At 36.1% G+C, this 25,740-nt stretch overlaps 1 protein-coding gene across 1 annotated transcript in view; it reads left to right on the top strand.

The window, feature by feature from the left end:
• Positions 1-6,171: 6,171 nt before the first annotated feature.
• LOC145664043 (putative 2-oxoadipate dehydrogenase complex component E1 homolog) overlaps positions 6,172-25,740 on the top strand; it is an 86,761-nt gene continuing 67,192 nt past the window's right edge. The window contains exon 1 of the mRNA XM_081730367.1: positions 6,172-6,411. Within this exon, the coding sequence (XP_081586493.1) occupies positions 6,297-6,411 (115 nt within the window). The 5' untranslated portion in view covers positions 6,172-6,296. The remainder of the gene's footprint in view (positions 6,412-25,740) is intronic.

The following is a 25,740-nucleotide window of genomic DNA, read 5'->3' as shown; positions in this document are numbered from 1 at the left end:
GAAGGGATTGTCTATCACCGTCGCGCACCCTCGCCCTCGCAGTGAAAGTTGGTCCTAGTCCTCGTTCACCCTCGGCCTGGCGAAGGGAGTTGTCCATCGCCCTCGCTCGCCCTCGTGCTAAGACTTGTCCTCGCCCTCGCGAAGGGAGTTATACATCACCCTCGCTTGCCCCGCCCTCGTGTTGGGAATTTCTCCTAGGCCTCGCGCACGCTCGCCCTCACAGTGACATTTGGCCCTTGCCCTCGTTCATCCTCGTCCTCGCGAAGGGAGTTGTCCATCGCCCTCGCGTCATTGTGGGCGAGGAAATTTGAGGGCGAGGATGCCCTTGAGAGTTCCACCCTTGCGAGGATGAACATCTCTCTTCCGGAGCTCACTTTGGGAACAATTCGTCATTTAAAAAATAATATTATGATAAATACCGCATGCACATGACTGGCGATAGTTCGTGTTGGTCCCTTCGCGATTTTCCCCGACGAATCGAAAGAGCGAGGACAAAAATGAAGTCCTAGCTGCTATACGATGGTAACTTCAACACTCCGACTCTATATGTTTGTTTCGACTCGATTAAACCCTGCCGCCAGTGGCACACTAGTGGCAATCCTTCGACGCGTCACTATATCGACGATCGACATTTACCGGCAAGTGGGAAAGTAGGTGTTAGGGTAAATACTTAACAGACGAACACCGTTTGTGGGGGCAGGTCCTATTTGTCCCCCTACCTCCTATGGTTACATAAACTGGGGACGTGTACCCCTCAATATTTATGAAATAATTTTCGTCTCCCTTCCCCCCAATATCTCAAGTAACTTGGGTCAACTATGACCCAAGAGAGGCTCAGCTATGTAGGATTTTGCAACGTTCACAAAACAATGTTAGAAAAAGTAAGTATGAAAAAAGCAGTACAAAAGTATGTTTCGAATTGTGAAAAAAGGCAGTCAGTTTTTGACCCTATGAAGGTGGAGATGGAATAAACTGTAAAGTAACGAACTGTTTTTGTTTAGATAGTGAGTACCAAAGCGAGTTAAGTAAAAAAAAAATCAACTATTTTTTTTTAAAAAAAAAACTATACATTGTTGTGCCTCATTTACATTAGTTGTAAGCTTGTAGGCCTAAAACCTGTTTTCAGAACTGTATTGTTTCTGAGTATTTACTTCACTATCTTTTATTGTTACAGTAAACCCCCCAGTAACACGAATTCCAAGGGACTGAAAAATCAGGAGTTCGTGTTCAAAAAATTCGTGTTAAGCGGGGACCCAAATTTTATTATTTGAATACATTTTCTCCATACATACGCACTACAGTATACAGACTATACATACCACTACAGTTTATTATGTATGTCATAGAAAACACTAGATATGGTATCGAGACGAGACTGAATAGCCTCGGTCTCCTCTCGGTTCCAAATTCGAGACGAGACCAAGACTATTCTCCGTCTTGATACCATCCACAGAATTGTATAGAGACGAGACTGAGAGTTTCAGTCTCGTCTCGATTTCGAAAAGCATGACTCGGTCTCAAATTCGAGTTAAGATCGAGATCGAGACTAGTTTCGGTCTCGGCACCATCCTCTGAAAAGTGAAAATATTACAGTAAGTTTATTATTATATCTTCGAAGATTAAAAAGAAAAAAAGTTTCCACGCAGAAAATTCAGGTCAAGTTATAAAACTGATAACTCCGCTAGCAGGTTGGGCACCGCTAGTAACGGAAAGGCATTTATGACTGCTGTCACCAGTTTGGAGTTACAGGGGATAGAAGATGTTTTGTCTCGAGCTGTCGCCAGCAGCTCGTCTGCCAAGCACTTGCATGTTCAGCGCTTGACAGAGGACAGAATGAACACCTCATAAGAGAGGAAAGATACCTGTTTCTGGTTTTTCTCTTATTTACAAGGCAATTTTCGTCTGTATAAATACTGTATGATAAAAACCGACCTGGAGTGAAATCTGAAATAAAACAAACAAACAAAACAAAACAAAACAAAGGATTGAAAGTTCGTGTTAAATGAAAACCTTACTGACTGAAGGGACTAAAAATTAGTTCGTAATTCGTGCTAACCGAAATTCGTGTTAACCGATAAAACTTCCTATAAGATAACGTACAGTAATGCCGGGACCGAAATTTTGTCCGTCCTAACCGAGTGTTCGGCTTAAGCGAGTTCGTGTTAACGAGGTTCTACTGTATTTTGTTTTTGACACGTGATATCATTTAATTTTCAGTAAAATTGTAAAACAAGGTTGAATGTTACTGTCTGAATAAACGAACAAACTACAAACTATGTGTGAGTGAGTGTGTTTATGTGTGTGTGTGTTTAGTAGCACATTTCCCCTCAAAATGACTATCAAGTGGTAAAAACAAAACACAGAAGTTTATGTTTGCTTTGTAAGTCAAAAATGCTTTAAAATGCAATGTACTAAGATTTTTTTTTTTTTTCCGAGGGAGGACCCCGGCATTGCTTGGGGTATCCATAGTCCCTTTGGCAGTCTGTACCCCACCCCCCAAAAATGTATGTGCTGTCTGACGCCAATGATAGTGTCTCATCTAGACACGTTTCACGAGTACACAAGATACTAAATACAGTATTTCAAATTCGCAACTAATACTAGATTTTCTTTTGCATCTGGAATGATTTAATGTAGCCGTATTGTTTCGTATCAATGAGTAGATCTATGTCAGTGAGAAAATCTTTAAGAAGTGAGCAAAAATGATGAAATCACAGCCTCGCTGTAACTGTAGTTTTTTTTAACGGAATTTATCTAATAGTACTTAAACACATACCGTGAGAAGTTATTTGTTTTGATGTTTAAACTTAGATGAAAAAGTTCTTTCATAATTTATTCTAATTATATGGATATTAAATCAGTGACGATGCCAAAAGAGTGTAAGGGGAACTACGTCTATCCTCCCAGATGTGTTGTTTTGTACACTAAGAAAAATCCGTTTTCCGGACAGCGGTATATTGTACACATATACGGAATCCTCTTGTTTGCTATAGAAATCAGTACGGAGCATACGTTATCCATATGCTACATAGGCACTGGCCTTAGATGTTACATCATGCCGTTGCAGGATGTCTGATATCTAACAGTCTTCCTTATATTACATACATATATGTATATTACCTTCGTCAGCTATATGTTAAATACGTCCATTTATATGTGAGATCCTGACCGCCTAAATTGTTTCATACGGAAAGTACATACAGATGGAACACTTATACAGAAAGTATTATAAAACATGCGTTTTCAGTTATACATTTGCTGTAGGTGAAGTCCAAAAAGATATGCAAATGCAACATACGATTTTACGTACGCCACATACAATATTTTTCTCAGTGTAAGTCAAGTAATGTAAAACTATCCTTTCGGATGCAAAAGAATAGCTGCACATTTGTTTCCCCAACTTTTTTTCTGCTTCTCCTTTCGCCTCCCTTTCCCGAAGAATTAAAACTGACGTCGTCACTGTATTGACTCGTCATAGAGCAAAAATTGTCGGAACAAGAAATATTATATTCAACGTGCCAAGAATAGGTTTAATCTCTGCTCCTTTTACTATATTGCAGGATTTCTCAACCTGGGGGTCGCCAGAAAGTTTCATGGAGTCGCGAAGATAACCGGAAGAGATAATTATAATTGGAATTTAATACTGAAAAAAATAAATATTACTTTGAATTTTGTTCTGATAGGCATATTTTTATTTTTATACATACTATTAAGAACAAAAAAATAGGTCTACTAGACATTTTCAACAGGTACACAGTTGTTTAAAAAACCTATTTAAATGAAAGAGGTACGATATGAAACTAATAAGAACTGCATATTGAAATACCAGAAAAGTACAAATGCAACAAAACCGGCATATTGAAATACAAAAAATTGAAAGCAAATCAGATACCTGAGCAAAATGTGATTTCATTAGTGCGGCAATGTCCGGTTCAATCTTCGTGATGCACATTATCAAGTCATTTAAAATAATAACTTTTTTAACTGTCCAAGTTCATTTTAACGAAATTAGAAATCACGTTATTTTTTTTACCATATGGTCCAAAATTAAAGAAGTTATGAATTTTTAAAGTTTTCAAATGACCTTCATTTTGAAACAGTATGACGGATCGGATTCGATATTTGTAATAAAGTGTGTCCCAGAAAAAAATGTAACAACTTGTTAAAATAAGTTCTTGTAAATAACAAGTAGAACAGGACTCATTTCATTGTGTACTTGAAGCTTGCAGTTGCGAGTAGTGCTGTAGCTAGTAGACGTGTGGCGTTGTCAAACAGTCGTGCAAGATGGCATCAAAACAACTACAGACACGTAAACAAGTGATTTACAAATATGAAGAAAATCCTGAACGGTCATATGCATCCATAGCAAAAGAACTTAAATTGAATAGGAAAACCGTAAGGGACATTATTCTCCGTTTCAAGGATACATTAACGTGTGACAGGAAGAAAGGGAGTAGAAGGAAAGCTGGTGTAAGTGACAGTGCATTAGTGCGAAAAACTGTGAGTGCACATCGAAGAAATCCAGCACGTCTGTACGCAGAATGGCTGAAAGGTATAATACAACAAAGTCAGTTGTACAGAGGATTAAAAAACAGCAAGATTTAAAGTCGTTTCGATCTGTTAAAGTGCTGGACAGAAGCGAGAAACAACAAAATATTGCAAAAATGCGTGCACGAAAACTGTATGCGAATTTGCTTCGCAATTTTCGAGGTGTCTCATTATGGATGACGAAACTTATGTTCTGGCCGACAGTCAACAACTGCCAGGACCAAAATATTATGTGGCAAAGAGTCGAATGGACGTTTCTACAGACGTAAGAACCAAACGCACAGCAAAATTTCCACTAAAGTTCTTGATATGGCAAGCAATTTGCTCCTGTGGAAAGAAAAGTGAGGCGTTCATCACTTCAGGGACAATCAATCAGGATATTTACATATCAGAATGTTTAGAAAACCGGCTTTTGCAGTTTATTAGGCAACATAATGCTAATATTATTTTCTGGCCCGATTTGGCTACTCCTCATTACAGTTGCAGGGCTTTAGTATGGTATGAACACAATAATGTGAACGTTGTGCCGAAAGCTGCCAATCCACCAAACTGCCCTGAACTTCGCCCCATTGAAAAATATTGGGCAGCAATGAAAAGAAAATTGAAGGAGAGCAACGTAGCGGCGAAGAACGTGCAAGAATTCAAATGGCAGTTGAAATGTGCTAGTGATAAATTGGGCAAAAACTTTGTAAATCGCTTTATGTCGTGTATTAAAGCAAAACTCATTCGTTTTTTTTTTTTTTTTTTTCTGGAAGTATTGATTAGTGTTCTTTGGTGGTAGAAACGAACATACACACCCCAACATATGTACAGAACATCTTCTCACATCATTACAATTTTTAGTTTTTCTACTCATGAATGTTTTAATTGTTACAGTTTTTTCTGGGACACGCTTTATTATTTGATTTTATTTGATTTTAATCCATTCGCTTTCAAGGAAGTTACTGTATCCACTATATACAAGAAATGGATTCTACTATTATAGAAATAGATGGATATTGTGAGATCTCCGCAATAGGTATATTAAAAATCCCAGCCAAGCTTATTACAAGCAAGAAATTATAAGGGGGTCGCTGGCAAGAGGATGTGATAAAATGATGGTCGTGATAGGAATTAGGTTGAGAACCACTGCTCTATTGGAACCGGAAATTGTAAATTTCCCACTTCCGGTTTAATATTCCATCCCCATTGAGCTCAAGCAGCATGAAATAGTGACTGAAACTCAGAAGATTTGTTGTAGTTAGACTTTGAGGCGTACAGTGAAATTATGGAAAACAAATGCCGGAGAGGAGTAACCAATAATATCCACGTTCGCCTAAATTAAGTTTGAAGTCAAAATGACAGCAATGTTATCTTTAAGAGCTTACACAGTGCGACAATTAAGAAGGGATATTGATTATGAATTCAGAGTCTCAAGACTAAGTTCCATCTCCAGCTTTATCCCAGTATAGAAACGGACATGGTTCATCTATCATTTCCGATTTCAGTATTGGATCCCCATAAATCCACTGTATTTTCACACTGTAAAACAAAACTCGCTTGTTTTGAGACTGAAAATACTCTTTTCAATCGTAATATCAAATCTCATGAACTTTGCTCGCTTTACGTAATGTATTATATAGATAACGTCTGCCTTAACTCCGCGTTCTGTAATCACACTGTTGAAATGGAAGGTTATGTGAAATTGTGGAAAACAACACCTTCTGTAAATAATTTTATCATAAAAGCATAAGCATTCATGCAGCAATATGTATCCGAAGCTCGCAAAATTGTATTCGTTTACCTCCGGCCGAGGGATACGATTCTATCATACACACAAAGCTGTTTATGGATACAAACCAAAAACAAGACGTCCCTTTCAAGGTATGTTTACATTGTTCTAAAAGCAAATAATATTTTTGTGACTAATCTTTAATGTTTGCAGTTAAAGAAGTGAATAACAAATCTTGATTTTTATTATTTAATATATGCATTTCTAACTATTATACCCATAGTTTGATCTTATTTTGTAAAAATATCTTTCTACAAACTGAACTAACAAGTTCGTATTAGTTTATTAGGAACAAACTTGAAAAATAAACTTTTTAAAAAATACCTTGAAGCGGAGCACTTTTCAATGTGTGAAATGAAGGTGCTAGGTATGAGCTTTAGAGGGGGTTAAGTTCTCAAACTACGGGGATAGTGAGATCACGGGAAATTTCTGTCCTAGAGTTGGTCGATATACAGGGTGGTGCACGAAATGATTGACGATTTTTAAATACAACTTTTATTAGTAAGAACATGGCAATAAAACTAGTATCAAAAGGAAAAACATACTGTGTAGAGAAGTTTTAATGCAGAACATATCCAATATGGTTGTCATTTTGATTTCAAACTTAATTTAAGCGAATGTGGATGTTATTGATTACCTCTTCCCAGCATTTGTTTTCCGTAACTTCACGGTACGCCTAAAAGTCTTAACTAGGATAAGTCTTCTGAATTCCATCATATTTCGTAAAAATCTATTCCTTGAGATACTCTCACAGAAAATAGTCACATGGGTTAAGATCTGAACTGTGAAGGGACAAATATTGTCCGCAATGAAACCGGTCTGGAAACCGACCTGAAATTATCCACATGTTGAAAATCTCGAGCAGGGGTGTAGCCACGGGGGGAGGTGGCCATCGAGGCCAGGCCCCCCAAATGATTTCCTCGCCCCCTCAAATGACCAGGTTTTAGAACATCATCGTAAGATTACCTCGTAAGTTTACATATACTTAATAATTCATGGTAAAATAGTATGGAAAAATAAGATTTTACCATATCGATCAAAAATAGTATGGTATCTCTTCCTTACATCGATCGGAAAATAGCAAGGTGTACTTTTTTGTAACAGCAGATTACTCAATTTACTGCGACTTATATTTGACAGTTTGAAGACAAACAAGGTACTATAAATACTACCATAAAATAATGCTAATAATAATTTGAAAGTACATTATACTTTTTATGTGCTGTAACTAGTGTTTTAAAAAAACATATTTTTATCAGATGAAAATTTCGTGAAAAACAACGTTCTTATTCAGTTTTTCATTTTGGATTTCTTTCGCTTTTTTTCTACTTGGTGTAAAACAGGAAGTAAGATATAGCTGTTATTAACGTAATTGAATCGTTGAGTTCGAAAACCGGCCATCTCCATCGAAGCTAATTTGAGAGGAGTGACAAACAAAATTAATTTAGTCAATATACATTATCGTACCGTACTATTTTCATTTTCTTACGGTAGAACTGACATTTTTCTACTTTCCAAAAGTGAAAATAACCCTATACGTGAGATACCTATTGATTAATTTAGTTTTGTTTGTCACTCCTCTCAAATTAGCTTCGATGGAGATGACCGGTTTTCGAACTCAACGATTCAATTGTTTTTTTTCTTTCTTTCTTTTTCTTTTTTTTTTTTTTTAGTCACGAATAATTAATAAATACTTTTGTCAGGAAATCTTAAAGAAATTAAGTGCAATTTCAATGAAAATCAATCTTATATAGAAAGGCTCTGTGTACAAGGGCACAAATAGTTATGCACAAAGCTATAATGTTTGGTCCTGAGCAGTAGTTCTTGGTTAACCTCGAAATGACAAGCTTATTTCATAACGAATAAGCTTGCGATATTTTATAATGACAAGGTAAGTCTATGAGGCTCGTGTGTATTTTCATTTACTATGCACGCGGATACCTACAGGTAATGTTTCTGTTTTATTATAATTCTGCGTACGTACTTGTTAATAACTCTATTCCTGATTACCACTGTTATAATAGAGTTTACTCGTTTCTTTGATTAAACTTCACTTTTAATGGTAAATGATAAAAATTAGCAATACGTCACATAAAATAATGTATAATGTTTTGATAGTATGCATGCTTTTGGTATATATAGTTTAGAGCAACCTAAAGTTAATCACTCAAAGAGAACGGTTCTCTTCTTTTGACAACGTACACAAATTCTACTCATCTTGCTGAGCTGTTTGCATATATTTTTCTTAGATATATCGAATATTTGTTGCTGCATTCTTGACTTTTTCTTATCACACACATGACAACTTCTATGCTTCTCTACCTCCGTTTCATTGTCACATATCTGGGCACTCTTGTCCATTACAGCAGAGTTCCATAGCCAATTTTGTATCATTATGTAAGCTAATGATGCTAGCTACGTCAATTGATCTGTTTTTATCAATGCTTCTGCTATTGAAATCAAAAACAGACACTTTTAGCCGGTGGTAGTTATATTCCAGTTTGGGTGGCTGTTAGTCCAAATCACGTATGCTCCCACTCCGCAAGCATCCAGAAGATTCATAAAATAAGCAAAATGATATCTATACATTTTCCTCCTGCATGTATAGTTGTGAACCATCTAATCGAAGGAATCAACCAGCCTTTTTGTTTCGTTGTAATATCAGGGTGTTTCAAAACAACACCGACAACGTTTGGGAGATGATTCCTGATACCAAGATAAGACGAAAAGTAAAGACAAACCTAGGTGCACAAATGCTTCCTTTCTGAGTTATAGGCTACCGAAAACGTGAAAAAATAAGGTTTAAAGGTCCATAGCTCCAACAGTATGGGACCTACCGTAGTCGGGTCAAGACTTCATTTTGGAACTACTTTGTGCCCTATCCAGATATCCATGTTTCAGAATCCTGCAGTATTTTCGCAAGTTTTATAGAGGTAGTTGATGAGTGCTTCAAATTATATACCCGTACCAAACTGCCTCTATAAAAATTGTTACGTGAGTACCGCAAGATTTCGAAAATGTATGTTTGGATAGCACACATATTAGTTCCTAAGTGAAGTCTTGACCCGACTACGGTAAGTCCCATAGTTTTGGAGTTATGGGCCTTTAAACTTAATTTTTTCATATTTTCGGCAGTCTATAACTCCGAAAGGAAGCATTTGTGAACCCAGATTGATCTGTACTATCGTCTTACCTTGGTCTGGAAAAAATTAATAATAATAATATCTGGCTTATTGTGTGGATGAAATATTCTTGTGTGGATGAAATTTATTGTCGTGATGCATACTGGATAAAAGTACAACTAGAAGATTTCCATCGGAACATAAGATACAAGTGTGAATTTGTCATTATTAGATATCGGATTTGTATGCACTTAAATTCATAAAATATGCAAGCAGCTATGCTGTTAAATATGTTGAAATATGCACTTAATATGCACTAACAATGCAATAAAAGAAAACATTTTCAAACATTCAGCAATGTTGTGACAAAGTTTTGTAGGTGAAACACAGAGTGGCCCAAAAGTAGGTATACAGTCCCGTACTGATCAATTCATTGCATTTTATATAATTTCTTATTGTTATCCATAAGGTAGACTTAGTTTTTTTATTATTTGTTCTTAATGTCTTTTTACTTATATCTTAAGATCGGAACAACTGAAGTAAATAAACCTATAAACTAGAATGTTTGAAAATGTACTTTATCTTTCAGGGATAGACAGTTACAGTTATATATTACTAACATTTTCAAAACGCACAAACTATGAGATTAAAATAACACACTGATATAAGAACACGATCTCTAGTTCTTCACATTTGTATTTTAGAGTGCATTTACTTTACATGAAATAATACAAGACTCAATTTTCTACACTTACCATTATATATATGATTTATGCCTTCCCATAATTAGCCTTGCAGTATATCACAAGATGCTTTTGTTCCTTTTTGGTGTCAGTTTGTGACATTTGTAGCTTGAAAATGACCTCTTAACATCAATAAATATTACTGGACAATATTTTAGAAAGGAGTAAGCTTAGTATCTATATTTTCTGGTAAGTTGAAATTTAACCCTTGAAGGTATTTCCCATTGTTTCAATTGCTTTGTATTAGGAGTTTCTGGAAATAACATCCGTCAATTTATTTTCCACAGAGCGCCCGAATTTACCAGAAACTGATTGGAGCTCGTGCTGAACATCATCAACTAAAGTTGAGCATTCACTGAGCAGCATTCCTCGCGTCTTTTGTTTCTGAACAGATGTGGACATGATATTACTTACGTCTTTATCATTATCGGATCTCTCTTAACGTCATAACAATTGTAAGCGTCTTTGCTCTCCTGATCGGTCGCTAACAATATTGGTCTTCCATAAACCATGCATTCTTTCATTCTCCCATTCAAAACGACGTTCTGTTGTATAGACATGTAAATGCATTGAATGTGCAAACTAAAACTAGATTTATTCCATACTATAAACACAAATATGAAAAACTTCTGGAATATGCGAAATATCCTCTTAAGCACTAATATATGCTCTAACCTTTGAAATATGCATTTATATGCATTATAAAGGTTCAAATTCGAGCTGTATTATTGCTGTTAGAAAGCCCTACCAAGTTTAATAGAAATGCATAGCTATATGCAAACAAAATATGCATTTGCATAAAAATCCGAAGTCCAGTCACCTCATTATACACAAATAAAGATGTGTGAGTCTCTCTGTGTTGCATAAAATATGGTCACTATCCCTTAGGTGAGCAAATATATACTGAACAGTAAACTAGTGAGAAATAATCTGGATTTTGAATAACCTGCACATAAAAAATACATTCACTGCAATAAGTTCATCTGCCAGTGTTGCCATCTAGTGACTACTGAATATTGTAATAATGAAGAATTTAAAAGAAAAGTACTGACCTTTCATTTCAGCTTCAGAGGCTCACTTTGTCATGATGATTAAGTAAGAAAAAAAAAGCTAGAACAAGTATTTAAAATATCATCCAAGCTGAATGAGGCATATCACGAATGAATATACAAAAGACGCTGTAAGAATTCATAAAATATTATATATCTCCAACTTTCATTAAAGCCACTTCTTAATAAAAATGGTGGTCATCAGGCTGAAACACTCACCTTGTCATTTCTAGGGTTAAACATAATAAGATCTATCTGGAATATAATTTATTGAAGAAAATCAAAATTATTATTATTATTATTATTATTATTATTATTATTATTATTATTATTATTATTATTATTATTATTATTATTATTAATAATAATAATAATAATAATAATAATAATAATAATAATAATAATAAAAATAAGACGAATATAAAAAACGGAAGGAAACTAAAATTTTCCTGTTTTTTCAGACCTCAAAAACACTAGCTGCAACATAATGTTTCTTGCTTTGCGAAAAATGACGGGCCCCTCCAACATAAACCTGCTGGCTACACCCCTGATCTCGAGTAAGAAATCCAACACAATATTGCAGTGTGAGCTTTCGTACCAAGCCGTTTACTAGTGCTTTGCCCATTAATACGTAGTAATTTTTTTCCAGGATTCCATACCACACTGGCGACCGGTCGAACTGGAAATTTCTGTAAGCGTTCCCAAGATCACACGCAAAATTCACTACTACGGAAAACTTTTGTGCCAAAACTAACTTCGCAGTAGAGAAAAATCTGTATCACTTCTTAATTGCCACGCTGTGTAGGTTACTAAAAAATAATGTCTTTTCGGTAGACAGCAGTGGGTTAATTGGATCGGAACACAGCACAGAGGTAGAGCCCTGAATTTCAGATTTTTTTGTTCAAGTGGAGAGAGTAGAAGCAACAGGTGTCCTTATTCCGTTAGATCGATCGTCTCGAGAATTTCTAGACCGCTTGTCACTTCCTCTGACCATGCGTTTGCCCCTATGAGGTCAATGAATGTGCAATGAGGTCAACAAGCTTTTTTATTTATTTTCACTTCATCGCTAACCAGGAAACCTTCCATCACTCTTATTTCTTAATCACTCAAAAAGGATCATTCTTAGGAATATTTTTTCACCAGTCATAATTTCAACAACAGTAAATTTAATTTGAGTGGGATCTGTCTTTAGTTTCATCCCTGATTTATGAAATACACAGCGTGTTGCATAAGTTTCGGGGCTGTTCTTTTTTTTACCGCTTTTCTACCAATGCAATTTTATGGGACATCAATTAAATTACGTAATACTAGGCCTATTTACAAGAATGTAATTCGGTGGTAGTGTAGTTGAAGTAGTTTAGAAGACAAGACGTGTGATTCACACCGTTGTTGTCAGTATGTATTAAAGTGTGAAATGGATAAGGACGAACGACGTGTAGCGAATAAATTCCACTGTAAAGTCAATACGTCTGCAACAGACACATTAAAAATGATTCAGAAACCTTATGGTGATGCAACACTAAGCGGAACCATTTTTGAATTGCACAGATGGTTTTGAGAGGGTAGGGAGTCAGAGACGGACGACGAGCGTAGTGGTTGGCCCACAACAACCCGAACCAATGACAACATCGTCGTCGTCACCAAAATGGTCAAAGAAGATAGAAAAGTGACGTCTCAGTCAATACATCGAAAACTGTAGTTTTTCAAATTTTAACCTCTCGTAACCTTCCGAGTCGTAACCTCTCACCATCACTCTTACTCTCCAGACCTGTCTCCGCCCGATTATTTTAAGTTCCCCAAAGTGAAGTTGCAACTAAAGGGTAAAAAATTCGATATCATCAAGGAGATTCAACAAGCTGTGACCGATCAGTTGAATATGATTCCAACAGAAGAGTTTTCCAAGACCATCTAAAGTTGGGAATACGTGCTCAGCAATGTATTGCTTCAAGTGGAGCCTACTTTGAATAACCAAAATAAAATATGATATTCTTCTTATTTTTCGTCTAATAGCCCTAATCTGGAAACTTACTGTGTATACAGGGTGATTTCAACAACTCAGTGCAAAATATAGAATATCATATTTTCAGTCTATAGAGGAAATTTTTCCATCAGTCAAAATTTCAACAGCAGTATATTTTATCTTGACTAAGATGCCTGTTTTCATTAGTATGATCTCTGTTTTATGGAATATACAGGGCGATTCCAATAAATGAGTACAGAAATATGTAATACTTTCAGTCGATAGGCAATCTGGAGAATAGACAATCCTACCAAAAATCTTTACCATTGGAAGTTCGAAGAGAACAAAATTATGATATTTTTCTAGGTAGACTATTCAGTGTTTTATAAAATTCCGGAGTGAATTATATTTTTGTTATTGAAGTGAAATCTATTGTTTTTACTCTCCACACTGAGAAAAAAATGTATGTGGCGAACGTAAAATCGTATGTTTCATTTGTAAATCCTGTAGTTTTTGGACTTAACGTACACCAAACGTATAACTGAAAACGCATGTTTTATAACACTTTCTGTATAAGTGTTCCATCTGTACGTACTTTCCGTATGAAACAATATAGGCGGTCAGGATCTCACATATAAATGAACATATGAGTAGTAATCGCCCCACTTGAGGCAAATTTTACCGCCCCTGGAGCGTGGCGCCCGCCGCCGCCGCCAAAATTTTGCGCCCCGGGCGCCCGGCGCCCATTTTTCGGGTTACATGGCCCGGGGTCAATGACCTAGGGGGCGCCCACCGCCGCCAAAATTTTGCGCCCCGGGCGCCTAGCGCCCATTTTTCGGGTTACGTGGCCCGGGGTCAATGACCTAAGGGGCGCCCGCCGCCGCCAAAATTTTGCGCCCCGGGCGCCCGGCGCCCATTTTTTGGGTTACGTGGCTCGGGGTCAATGACCTAGGGGTACATAGGACCACTCCTTTTAGATATTGGTAGGAGTACCATGGCCCACCCCCTAAATTTTGGCAGGGGTACATAGGACCATCCCCCTTAAATTTTGGAAATTGCCAAATCTAAAAATTTGGTGTGGTAGCCTAGGACCATAGTATGTACCTCTATCAGTATTGGGTGTCTATGTCGTTCCCTTTCATGGGTAAAAAATTGCCAAAAATTCAAATTTTGGGGGTTTTGACCTAATTTATCCCCTTTGATGAGGTATTATTACCCTATATAGTTATATGGGCGTATACAGGGGTCCATTACCTTTCATAACATATGGGTATATTAATGCACCCCTTGAAAAATTTGGGAGTGGTACCTTGGCCCACCCCTTAAATTTTGGAAATTGACCAATTTAAACATTGGGTATTATAGTACAGGACCCTAATATGTATCATGATAAATTTGGGCGGTCCACCTCGTTTCATTCTAGGGGTACAAAATTGCCAAAATATAAACGTAAGCAATACGTTATACCACGTGTTTGGTCGATTTTATCCCCTTTGATGAGGTGTTATTATCCTATACAGTTATATGGTCATGTATAGGAGTCCATTACCTTTCATAAGATATGGGTATATTTGTGCACTCCTTTAAAAATTTGGGAGTGGTACCTTGGCCCACCCCTTAAATTTTGGAAATTGCCCAATTTAAACATTTGGTATTATATTACCGGACCCTAACATGTATTATGATAAATTTGGGTGGTCCACCTCGTTCCCTTTTAGGGGTACAAAATTGTCAAAAATATAAACGTAAGCAATACGTTGTACCACGTGTTTGGTCTTTTGGCCCAATTTATCCTCTTGGATGAGGCCCTATTACCTTATATAGTTATATGGACGTATACAGGGGTTCATTACCTTTCATAAGATATGGGTATATTTGTGCACTCCTTTAAAAATTTGGGAGGGGTACTTTGGCCCACCCCTTAAATTTTGGAAATTGCCCAATTTAAACATTTGGTATAATAGTATAGGACCCTAATATATATTATGATATCCCTTTTAGGGGCACAAAATTACCAAATTTTACTACAACCACGTATTTGGTATTTTGGCCCAATTTATCCTCTTGGATGAGGTTCTATTACCTTATATAGTTATATGGACGTATACAGATGTCCATTTCCTATTATAAGACATAGGTACATTTGTGCACCCCTTTAAAAATTTGGGAGGAGTACCATGGCCAATCTTTTAAATTTTGGAAATTTTCCAGTTTAAGCATATACTACTGGACTCTAATATGTATCATGATAAATTTGGGAGGTTCACATCGTTCCCTTTTAGGGTACAAAATTGCCAAAATATAAACAAGCAATATGTTGTACCACGTGTTTGGTTTTTTGATCCAATTTATCCTCTTGGATGAGGTCCTATTACCTTATATGGTTATATGGTCATGTATAGGGGTTTATTCCCTATCATAAGACATAGGTACATTTGTGCACCCCTTGAAATTTTTTTGGAATGGTACCTTGGCCCACCCCTTAAGTTTTAGAAATTGCCCAATTTAAACATTTGGTATAATAGTACGGGACCCTAATATATATTACTATAAATTTGGGTGGTCCACCTCGTTCCCTTTTAGGGGTCATTTTGTTCCGCTTTAGGGGTCAACATGGATACCGTACATGTGGTGCAATCGTCCCGAGTTCGATTCTTGGTGCTAGTTTCAGGAAATGTTGAATTTAACGTCTCCGCAAAACGATGATGATAGGACGAAACATGAAAAAAACATGAACTTACTTGATTGAGGATTGAAGCAGGGACCTCACACATTAGTGACAAACGCGGCTGGGATGATGTGATTTTGGACCTAATTAGTAACTCTCGTTTCCGTTCATGGATTAAATAAAAAGATGACTCTTTGCTTAAATCTGATTAGTTCATTGTTCGAGCGATTTTTAAACGCCCAGCATTTATTGATCAGTAAGCGCTTCATTGATGGAAACAATGTTGCCAGATTTTGAAAATCTAAACTGCTCCGATTCTTTTTCGAAACGGTTCCGCTGAGTGCAAGAATTTTCAAAACTAAAAACTTTTCAAAAAAAATTCGAACTAAAAATTTTCAAATAAAAAAATTTAAACAAAAATTGTCAAACAAAAATTTTCAAACAAAATTTCAAATAAAATTTTGAAACAAATTTTGAAAATCTAAAATTTTTTAAACTAAAAAATAAAATCAAACTTTCTGGAACGAAATTTTTTTAAACTTAAAATTTTCAAACTCGAACCGAATTTGAAAACTAAAAAACTTTTCGAACCAAATTTTCAAACAATTTTTTTCGAACTCAGAAAGTTTCAAACTTAAAACTTGCAAATCAAAATTTCAAACTAAAAAGTTTTCGATCTAAAATTTTGAACTAAAAAATCCGAACTCAAAGTTCTCACTAAAAATTTTCGAACTCAGAAAGTTTTAAAATCAAAATTTGAAACTCAAGTTTCGAATTAAAAATATTTTTGATTTACAATTATCAAACTCAAACTTTTCGAAAATCTTAACAGAGATTGAAAGTGATCACTCGTTTCGCGAGCCGTAAGCCGTAACTTTTAGTAATGTAACATAGTTTACGGTTTAAGATTTATATTGTCTTGAGAACGATTAAGTTCGTTTATGTAATGAACCCGTTGGCCAGCCATAGCCTGATTTCACATCGTAGCTCATGAAAGCAATCTTGTTGTAGTTGTGTAGCCGTGACCATTTTTTCTGGACATATAGCCTGTACGATCACCAGGAATGAAATACTACTTAGTTTAGCGACCATTAAGACGTGAAATAAGATTAAATCTGAACCATCAAATGTTAAGACATCCTGCGATAAAACAAACGAAAATGTGTGTTTCCTTACCTGGAGTCGAACCCCGGATCGATTAGAACTTTAAGAAAAGGACATATTTCGTTTAGCACAGCGATTCATATCTTATGAGCTGGGAACTCAGACCTCAAAATCAACGTCTGCTTAGTTGTTAAAAGCAATGAATCAATTTTCCATTTACATTGCCAAACACTTTAAATATTAAGTCAGCTTCTGTCATATTGAAATTGCATTTAAAAAAAAATCACATGCGAAGGCGAAGATGACGAAAGAGAGGAGCGGCTTCTTGCACAAGTTTCGTAACGAAATGAATTTCATTACTTCAGTATCATAGTTTCTTTGTCATAGATGAAGAATGCAGAATTTGCAGTTTTTCTTTATAACATCATTCAGCTCTGTCATATTGCATTCTCTCTCTTTAAATTGTGTTACTGTTGCTTAGTTACTAAGATATCAGTCCTGTGTTTGTAACATTGAACTTGTCATTTACTGCAATAGTTATTACCGTGTTACCTAGTGATGCTATAATGTTGCATTGAATCCAATTTTTCTGGAGCAAGAGGTTTTCAGTTCGATTCCTTTAGAGTGCTTCCCGTCGTTCTTATAGGATTATCAGTTACTTATTTCATGAAAGATCGTGCCAGTAGTGAATGATGCTACATTGAATTCAATTTACTATGGTGGAAGAGCTTCCCTCATAAGATTGTAAATGAAGAAAGAAAAAAAAAAACCCTGTTACGGCTTTCCTTGTGTAAAAGAAATGAACGATTTATCGTTTTGATCTCATATTGTTTTGTACCATGGTACTGTAATACGAGTGATTTGTATTAAATAACATTCACAAGAAGATCGATTCCGGCTGGAAAACAATTTCATAAAAGTGAACAAGTGCATCTAATGTGAAAAGGATTCTAGTTTGATTCTGCTGACGTTCACTATTTTAAGTGAAGTTTTTATACGATAAAAGTATTGCACGAACAGTCTGTGCCTACTGCTAAAACTTAATTACATTTTCATTGAAATCAACATAAGTAATATATTTGTATTTAAAAAATGTAATCAGTATGTACTGTAATAAACAACATTGTCTGTTTGTGTGTGTGTCATGTGTGTGTGTGTGCGTGATGTTAGTCTAAACAACAGTCTTTTTCATGAATGGTTTTTAAATTATTGCTGTGGTATTTGCTCCTCGAGAAAAAGCTGAGGCCTGCAAAATTATCTTCCTCAACTCAGTGACCTTGCTTGTTTCATGTTAAGTGTATCATTATCTGTTTTACGTCGTGATAACTCAATGACAGAAGTGTGTAAGGTCGCTGGTTCGATCTTAGCTAACGCCAAGTTGCTTTGTAGTGAACAAAAAGCCGTGTGCGTGAGTTTTCTCAGGGTTCTCCCCACTATATTTAATCCATCATTACATTTATTTCTCATCATCATCGTCTTCTTTAGCCTAGTTAACATAACTGTAAGACGTAAAACTCAAAGATTTAATTTCATTTCTCTGAATTACCACGAGTGTTTTTTTGTTCTCTTGACAGTACCGAGGACGTAAATCTTGTGTTCCTAGACTGCATAAGACGTGAACGATAAAATCTGAACAACCATAAATGTTTTATGTTGACTTAACAATATCGAGGCTGTATAGGAAGTGGACCTACAGTTCAAAGTGAAATTCGAATCATCATAAATGTAGCTATAAACACCAAATATTTGTTTCTATTTTACGTATAAGATGGAAAGCGTTTATGTCCTTAGGCTGTATAAGACTTGAACGTACTTCTGTGGGTTGTGTACTTAAACCCGTAATAATAACGCCAAAAATCGAACCTGGACTTAGCCACTGAAATCTCAAATGGACTTAAGGAAAGATTTTTTTTTATTGTAATGCATTCAACCTGGAAAATGCTGATTAGCACCTTGACCTTCAAGTGAGAGGTAAGGAAATACTTCCGTGCTAGACGTCACATGAATGAAATTCTGTCCATCTTAGCATTTTTTCGTTCTGTGCTTTGATCAGTAAGCTGTTATTCGTTTCATACAAGTTCAAGTGTTAATGTGGCTAATATTTATTAAATCACATCTTAATGGTCGCTAAACTAAGTAGTATTTCATTCCTGGTGATCGTACAGGCTATATGTCCAGAAAAAATGGTCACGGCTACACAACTACAACAAGATTGCTTTCATGAGCTACGATGTGAAATCAGGCTATGGCTGGCCAACGGGTTCATTACATAAACGAACTTAATCGTTCTCAAGACAATATAAATCTTAAACCGTAAACTATGTTACATTACTAAAAGTTACGGCTTACGGCTCGCGAATCGAGTGATCACTTTCAATCTCTGTTAAGATTTTCGAAAAGTTTGAGTTTGATAATTGTAAATCAAAAATATTTTTAATTCGAAACTTGAGTTTCAAATTTTGATTTTAAAACTTTCTGAGTTCGAAAATTTTTAGTGAGAACTTTGAGTTCGGATTTTTTAGTTCAAAATTTTAGATCGAAAACTTTTTAGTTTGAAATTTTGATTTGCAAGTTTTAAGTTTGAAACTTTCTGAGTTCGAAAAAAATTGTTTGAAAATTTGGTTCGAAAAGTTTTTTAGTTTTCAAATTCGGTTCGAGTTTGAAAATTTTAAGTTTAAAAAAATTTCGTTCCAGAAAGTTTGATTTTATTTTTTAGTTTAAAAAATTTTAGATTTTCAAAATTTGTTTCAAAATTTTATTTGAAATTTTGTTTGAAAATTTTTGTTTGACAATTTTTGTTTAAATTTTTTTATTTGAAAATTTTTAGTTCGAAATTTTTTTGAAAAGTTTTTAGTTTTGAAAATTCTTGCACTCAGCGGAACCGTTTCGAAAAAGAATCGGAGCAGTTTAGATTTTCAAAATCTGGCAACATTGTTTCCATCAATGAAGCGCTTAATGATCAATAAATGCTGGGCGTTTAAAAAATCGCTCGAACAATGAACTAATCAGATTTAAGCAAAGAGTCATCTTTTTATTTAATCCATGAACGGAAACGAGAGTTACTAATTAGGTCCAAAATCACATCATCCCAGCCGCGTTTGTCACTAATGTGTGAGGTCCCTGCTTCAATCCTCAATCAAGTAAGTTCATGTTTTTTTCATGTTTCGTCCTATCATCATCGTTTTGCGGAGACGTTAAATTCAACATTTCCTGAAACTAGCACCAAGAATCGAACTCGGGACGATTGCACCACATGTACGGTATCCATGTTGACCCCTAAAGCGGAACAAAATGACCCCTAAAAGGGAACGAGGTGGACCACCCAAATTTATAGTAATATATATTAGGGTCCCGTACTATTATACCAAATGTTTAAATTGGGCAATTTCTAAAACTTAAGGGGTGGGCCAAGGTACCATTCCAAAAAAATTTCAAGGGGTGCACAAATGTACCTATGTCTTATGATAGGGAATAAACCCCTATACATGACCATATAACCATATAAGGTAATAGGACCTCATCCAAGAGGATAAATTGGATCAAAAAACCAAACACGTGGTACAACATATTGCTTGTTTATATTTTGGCAATTTTGTACCCTAAAAGGGAACGATGTGAACCTCCCAAATTTATCATGATACATATTAGAGTCCAGTAGTATATGCTTAAACTGGAAAATTTCCAAAATTTAAAAGATTGGCCATGGTACTCCTCCCAAATTTTTAAAGGGGTGCACAAATGTATACGCGACTCCAAAAGTGCATTACCACCTGCAATTCTCCCTTTCCTGCAATAGCAGGCAAGCCAAAAAGCTCAGCGCTTGGGTTGGTTGCACATTCGAAAGGCGTTGGACCAAACCTCAATTTTGTTACAAATATATCAGTGTGGCAAACTGCAAATAAGAGAATAAAATAAATTGTTAAGACTTACCATTTTATTATCGTGATGGCAATGGATGACATAAAAGTTACAAAATCATCTTACCTAAGCAGTTCAAACAAGGTGAATGATAAGAAACACACATAAGAGGAAAGCAGTTTCTTTCCTTTTCCAAAAGAAAATATCGTAAAAAAGAAAAAGATTATATAATGTAAAGGTTTAATATAAAAGCCTAACACCCCAAAACAAACATCCACACGACACAGAAAGAGAGAGAAACACAGAATAAGGAACACCAATGGCTTAGCTGACTAGCGGGCCTCTCATACAAGATAAAGAGATGGGACCCTAGTTGTAAACCTAATTATAATAATAATAATAATAATAATAATAATAATAATAATTATTATTATTATTATTATTATTATTATTATTATTATTATTATTATTATTATTATTAAAAATCGTCTACTTTCCCAATCTCTGACTTACCTAAGAGCATGTCTGTATATAGCGGTCATGTGAGTACCTTTTGTCAATGAGTGCCCTAAAGGTAAAAGGGATGCAAATCTCTGAGAGAGAGGAACAAAAAACTTTCTTATGATAAATTCTAGGGGAAAGTTCGAGGAATTGCTTTTGTCGGGGGCGTTCTTGTTTTTCGGGGACAGAAAATTGTATCGGCTAAGAAATTACAGCATTTATTTACAATGCAATTTGAGGTAATAAAGAAATTGAGGACTTCGGGACAAACGACTTGTCAAGTCCAAAAAGTGAAACTATAAAGGAGATAGCTTCACAAGGATTTCTATTCATCTGATTTTCTTCAAACTTGGCACATATATACTAGACCGAAAATAAATGCACACATGTTTTTTTTTTTGTTGTTTCTTACGGAGAACAGGTTAAAGGAGGCAAAGGGTCCCTTTTAAAAAAGGGTACCTTTGATTTAAAAGGACCAAATTAAAGGTACGATGCTCTGCCGATGCAAAGATGACTTCAAAGTACAAAATACGGGTTTTGAAGTTTTTCACAGAGAAGTTTTGCAGAGGCAATGCTCCTTTGAAATGAGAAAGGACCCCGAACAATTTTTATGGAAATTGGATTTCGGTGGAATTGCTTGGAACCGTGTTATGTTGTACATATTATGTTCCTGAGAAAAAGTCTCAATGGACACAACCAAAAATCGTTGGCCGTTTGGCCACCATTAGGCCACTTTCTTAAAAAAAGAGCCGAAGAAAACGACATTCGAGATTTTGGACAAAAATACTAAAACCGTGATGTTGTAGATATTGTGATTCCGAAAAGGTCCTTATGGCCATAACCACCAAACACTGATATTTGGCCACTACAGGGTTACTTTTTTGAAAACAGCCAAACATAGTGATATTCTGGATTTCAATGAAAATCAGTAAAACTGTGATGGGTTGTAGATGCTGTGATCCTGAGAAAAAGTCTCAATAAGCACAACCACCAATCACTGACCGTTTGGTAACTACAGAGCCACATTTTTGCCAACAGCAGAACTTAACGTTATTTTGGATTTCATAGCAATTGCTTGAAACGGTGATATGTAGTAGATATTGTGATTCTGGGAAAAAGTCTTAATGAGCACAACCACTAATCACTGATCGTTTGGCAACTACGAGGCCACTGTTTTGAAAGTAACCGAAGATGGCGATGTTCTTGATTTCGGTAAAAATGACTAAAACTGTGATATGTTGTAGATGTGGTAATTCTGAGAAAAGGTCTTAATGGGCACAAACACTAATCAATGACCGTTTGGCCACAACGAGGCCACTTTCTTGAAAGTAACCGAAGATGGCCATGTTCTGGATTTCGGTAAAATCACTGAAACTTGATATTTTGTAGATATTGTGATTCTGAGAAAAGGTCTTAATGAGCATAACCACTAATCACTGATCGTTTGGCCACCACGAGGACACTATTTTGAAAGTAACCGAAGATAGCCACTTTCTGGATTTCGGTAAAATGACTGAAACTGTGATGTTGTAGATGTGGTAATTCTGAGAAAAGGTCTTAATGGGCACAAACACTAATCAATGACCGTTTGGCCACAACGAGGCCACTTTCTTGAAAGTAACCGAAGATGTCCATGTTCTGGATTTCGGTAAAATCACTGAAACTGTGATATTTTGTAGATATTGTGATTCTGAGAAAAGGTCTTAATGAGCACAACCGCTAATCACTGATCGTTTGGCCACCACGAGGCCACTATTTTGAAAGTAACCGAAGATGACGATGTTCTTGATTTCGGTAAAAATGACTAAAACTGTGATATGTTGTAGATATTGTGATTCTGAGAAAATGTCCTAATGGGCACAACCAATAATTACTGACCGTTAGGCCACTTTTTTGAAAGTAACGGAACATGGTGATGTTCTGGATTTCGGTAAAAATGACTGAAACTGTGATATGTTGTAGATGTGGTGATTCTAAGATAAAGTCTTAATAGGCACAACCATTAATCATTGACCTTTGGCCACTACAGGGCGACTTTTTTGAATGTAACGAAACATGGTGATGTTCTGGATTTCGGTAAAATGACTGAAATTGTGAAATGTTGTAGATGTGGTGATTCTAAGAAAAGGTCTTAATAGGCACAACCATTAGTCACTGATCTTTGGCCACAACCAGGCCACTTTCTTGAAAGTAACCGAAAATATTGATGGCCTGTATTTCGGTAAAATTGACTGAAATTGCGATATGTTGTAACCATTGTGATTGTGAGAAAAAGTCTTAATGGGCACAGCCAATAATCACTGTCCGTTTGGACACTACTAGGGCACTTTTTTGAAAGTAACGGAATATGGTGATGTTCTGGATTTCGGTAAAATGACTGAAACTGTGATATGTTGTAGATCTTCTGATTCCGAGAAAAGGTCTCAGTGGGCACACCCACTAATCACTGACCGTTTGGCAACAACCAGGCCACTTTCTTGAAAGTAACCGAAGATGGTGATGTCCTGGATTTCGGTAAAAATGACCGAAACTGTGATATGTTGTAGATTGCTGATTCTGAGGGAAGGTCCTAATAGGCACAACCACTAATCGCTGACCATTGGCCAGAAGCAGGCAGCTTTCTTGAAAGAACCGAAAATATTGATGGCCTGGATTTCGGTAAAAATGAAACTGTGATACGTTGTAGATATTGTGATTCTGAGAAAAAGTCTTAATGGGTACAGCCAATAATCACTGGCCGTTTGGACACTACGAGATGACTTTTTTGAAAGTAAGCTAAAATGGTGATGTTCTGGAATTAGGTAAAATGACTAAAACTGTGAGATGTTGTAGATATTGTGATTATGAGAAAATGTCCTAATGGGAACATCCAAAAAATTATTGACCTTTTAGCCACAACCAGGCCAATTGAAAGTAACCAAAGATGGTGACATTCTAGATTTCGGTAAAAATGACTGAAACTGTGATATGTTGTAGATATTGTGATTCTCAGAAAAGGATTTAATAGGCACAACCACTACTCACTGACCGTTTCGCCACTACAGGGCCAATTTTGGAAAGTAATCGAAAATGTTGATTTTCTGGATTTCGGTAAAAATGACTGAAACTGTGATATGTTGTGGATATTGTGATCCTGAGAAAAGGATTTAATAGGCACAACCACAAATCACTGATCGTTTCGATACTACAGGGCCACTTTTTTTTTAAAAGTAACGGAACATGGTGATGTTCTGGATTTCTTTAAAAAATAACTGAAACTGTGATATGTTGTAGATCTTGAGATTCCGAGAAAAGGTCTCAATGGGCACACCCACTAATCACTGAACGTTTGGCCACAACCAGGCCACTTTCTTGAAAGTAAGCGAGGATGGTGATGTTCTGGATTTCGGTAAAAATGACTGAAACTGTGATATGTTGTAGATCTTGTAATTATGAGAAAATGGTACAACACTTAATCAGTAACCGTTTGGCCACTACAGGGCCACTTTTTGGATAGTAATCGAAAATGTTGATGTTCTGGATTTCGGTAAAAATGACTGGAACTGTGATATGTTGTAGATCTTGTGATTCCGAGAAAAGGTCTGAATGGGCATACCCACTAATAACTGACAGTTTGGCCATTACACGGCCACTTTTTTAAAGTAACGGAACATGGTGATGTTCTGGATTTAGGTACAAATGACTGAAAAGTGATATGTTTTAGATCTTGTAAGGTCTCCATGGGCACACAAACTAATCACTGACCTTTGGCCACAACCAGGCCACTTTCTTGAAAGTAATCGAAGATGATGTTCTGGATTTCGAAAAAATAAAACTGTGATATGTTGTAGATCTTGTGATTCTGAGAAAAGGGCACAACCACTAATCACTCAACGTTTGACCACTACAGGGCCATTTTTTGGAAAGTAATCGAATATGTTGATTTTCTGGATTTCGGTAAAAATGACTGAAACTGTGATATGTTGTAGTTATTGTGATTCTGAGAAAATGTCCTAATGGGCACAACTAATAATTACTGACCGTTTGGCCACTACCGGGCCACTTTCTTGAAAGTAACGGAACATGGTGATGTTCTGGATTTCGACAGAAGTGACTGAAACTGTGATATGTTGTAAATCTTGTGATTCCGGGAAAAGGTCTTAATGGGCACACACACTAATCAATTTCCGTTTGGCCATTACAGGCCACTTTCTTGAAAGTAACCGAAAATGTTGATGTCCTGGATTTCAGTAAAAACGACTGAAACTGTGATATGTTGTAGATATTGTGATTCTGAGAGAAAGTCTTAATGGGCACAGCCAACAATCACTGGCCGTTTGGACACTACGAGATGACTTTTTTGAAAGTAAGCTAAAATGGTGATGTTCTGCATTTAGGTAAAAATGACTGAAACTGTGATATGTTGTAGATATTGTG

This window comes from Thermobia domestica, chromosome 11 (genome assembly GCF_964235325.1).
Source record: "Thermobia domestica chromosome 11, izTheDome1.hap1.1, whole genome shotgun sequence".
Taxonomy (NCBI): domain Eukaryota; kingdom Metazoa; phylum Arthropoda; class Insecta; order Zygentoma; family Lepismatidae; genus Thermobia; species Thermobia domestica.
This window is presented reverse-complemented; position numbering and strand designations above follow the sequence as displayed.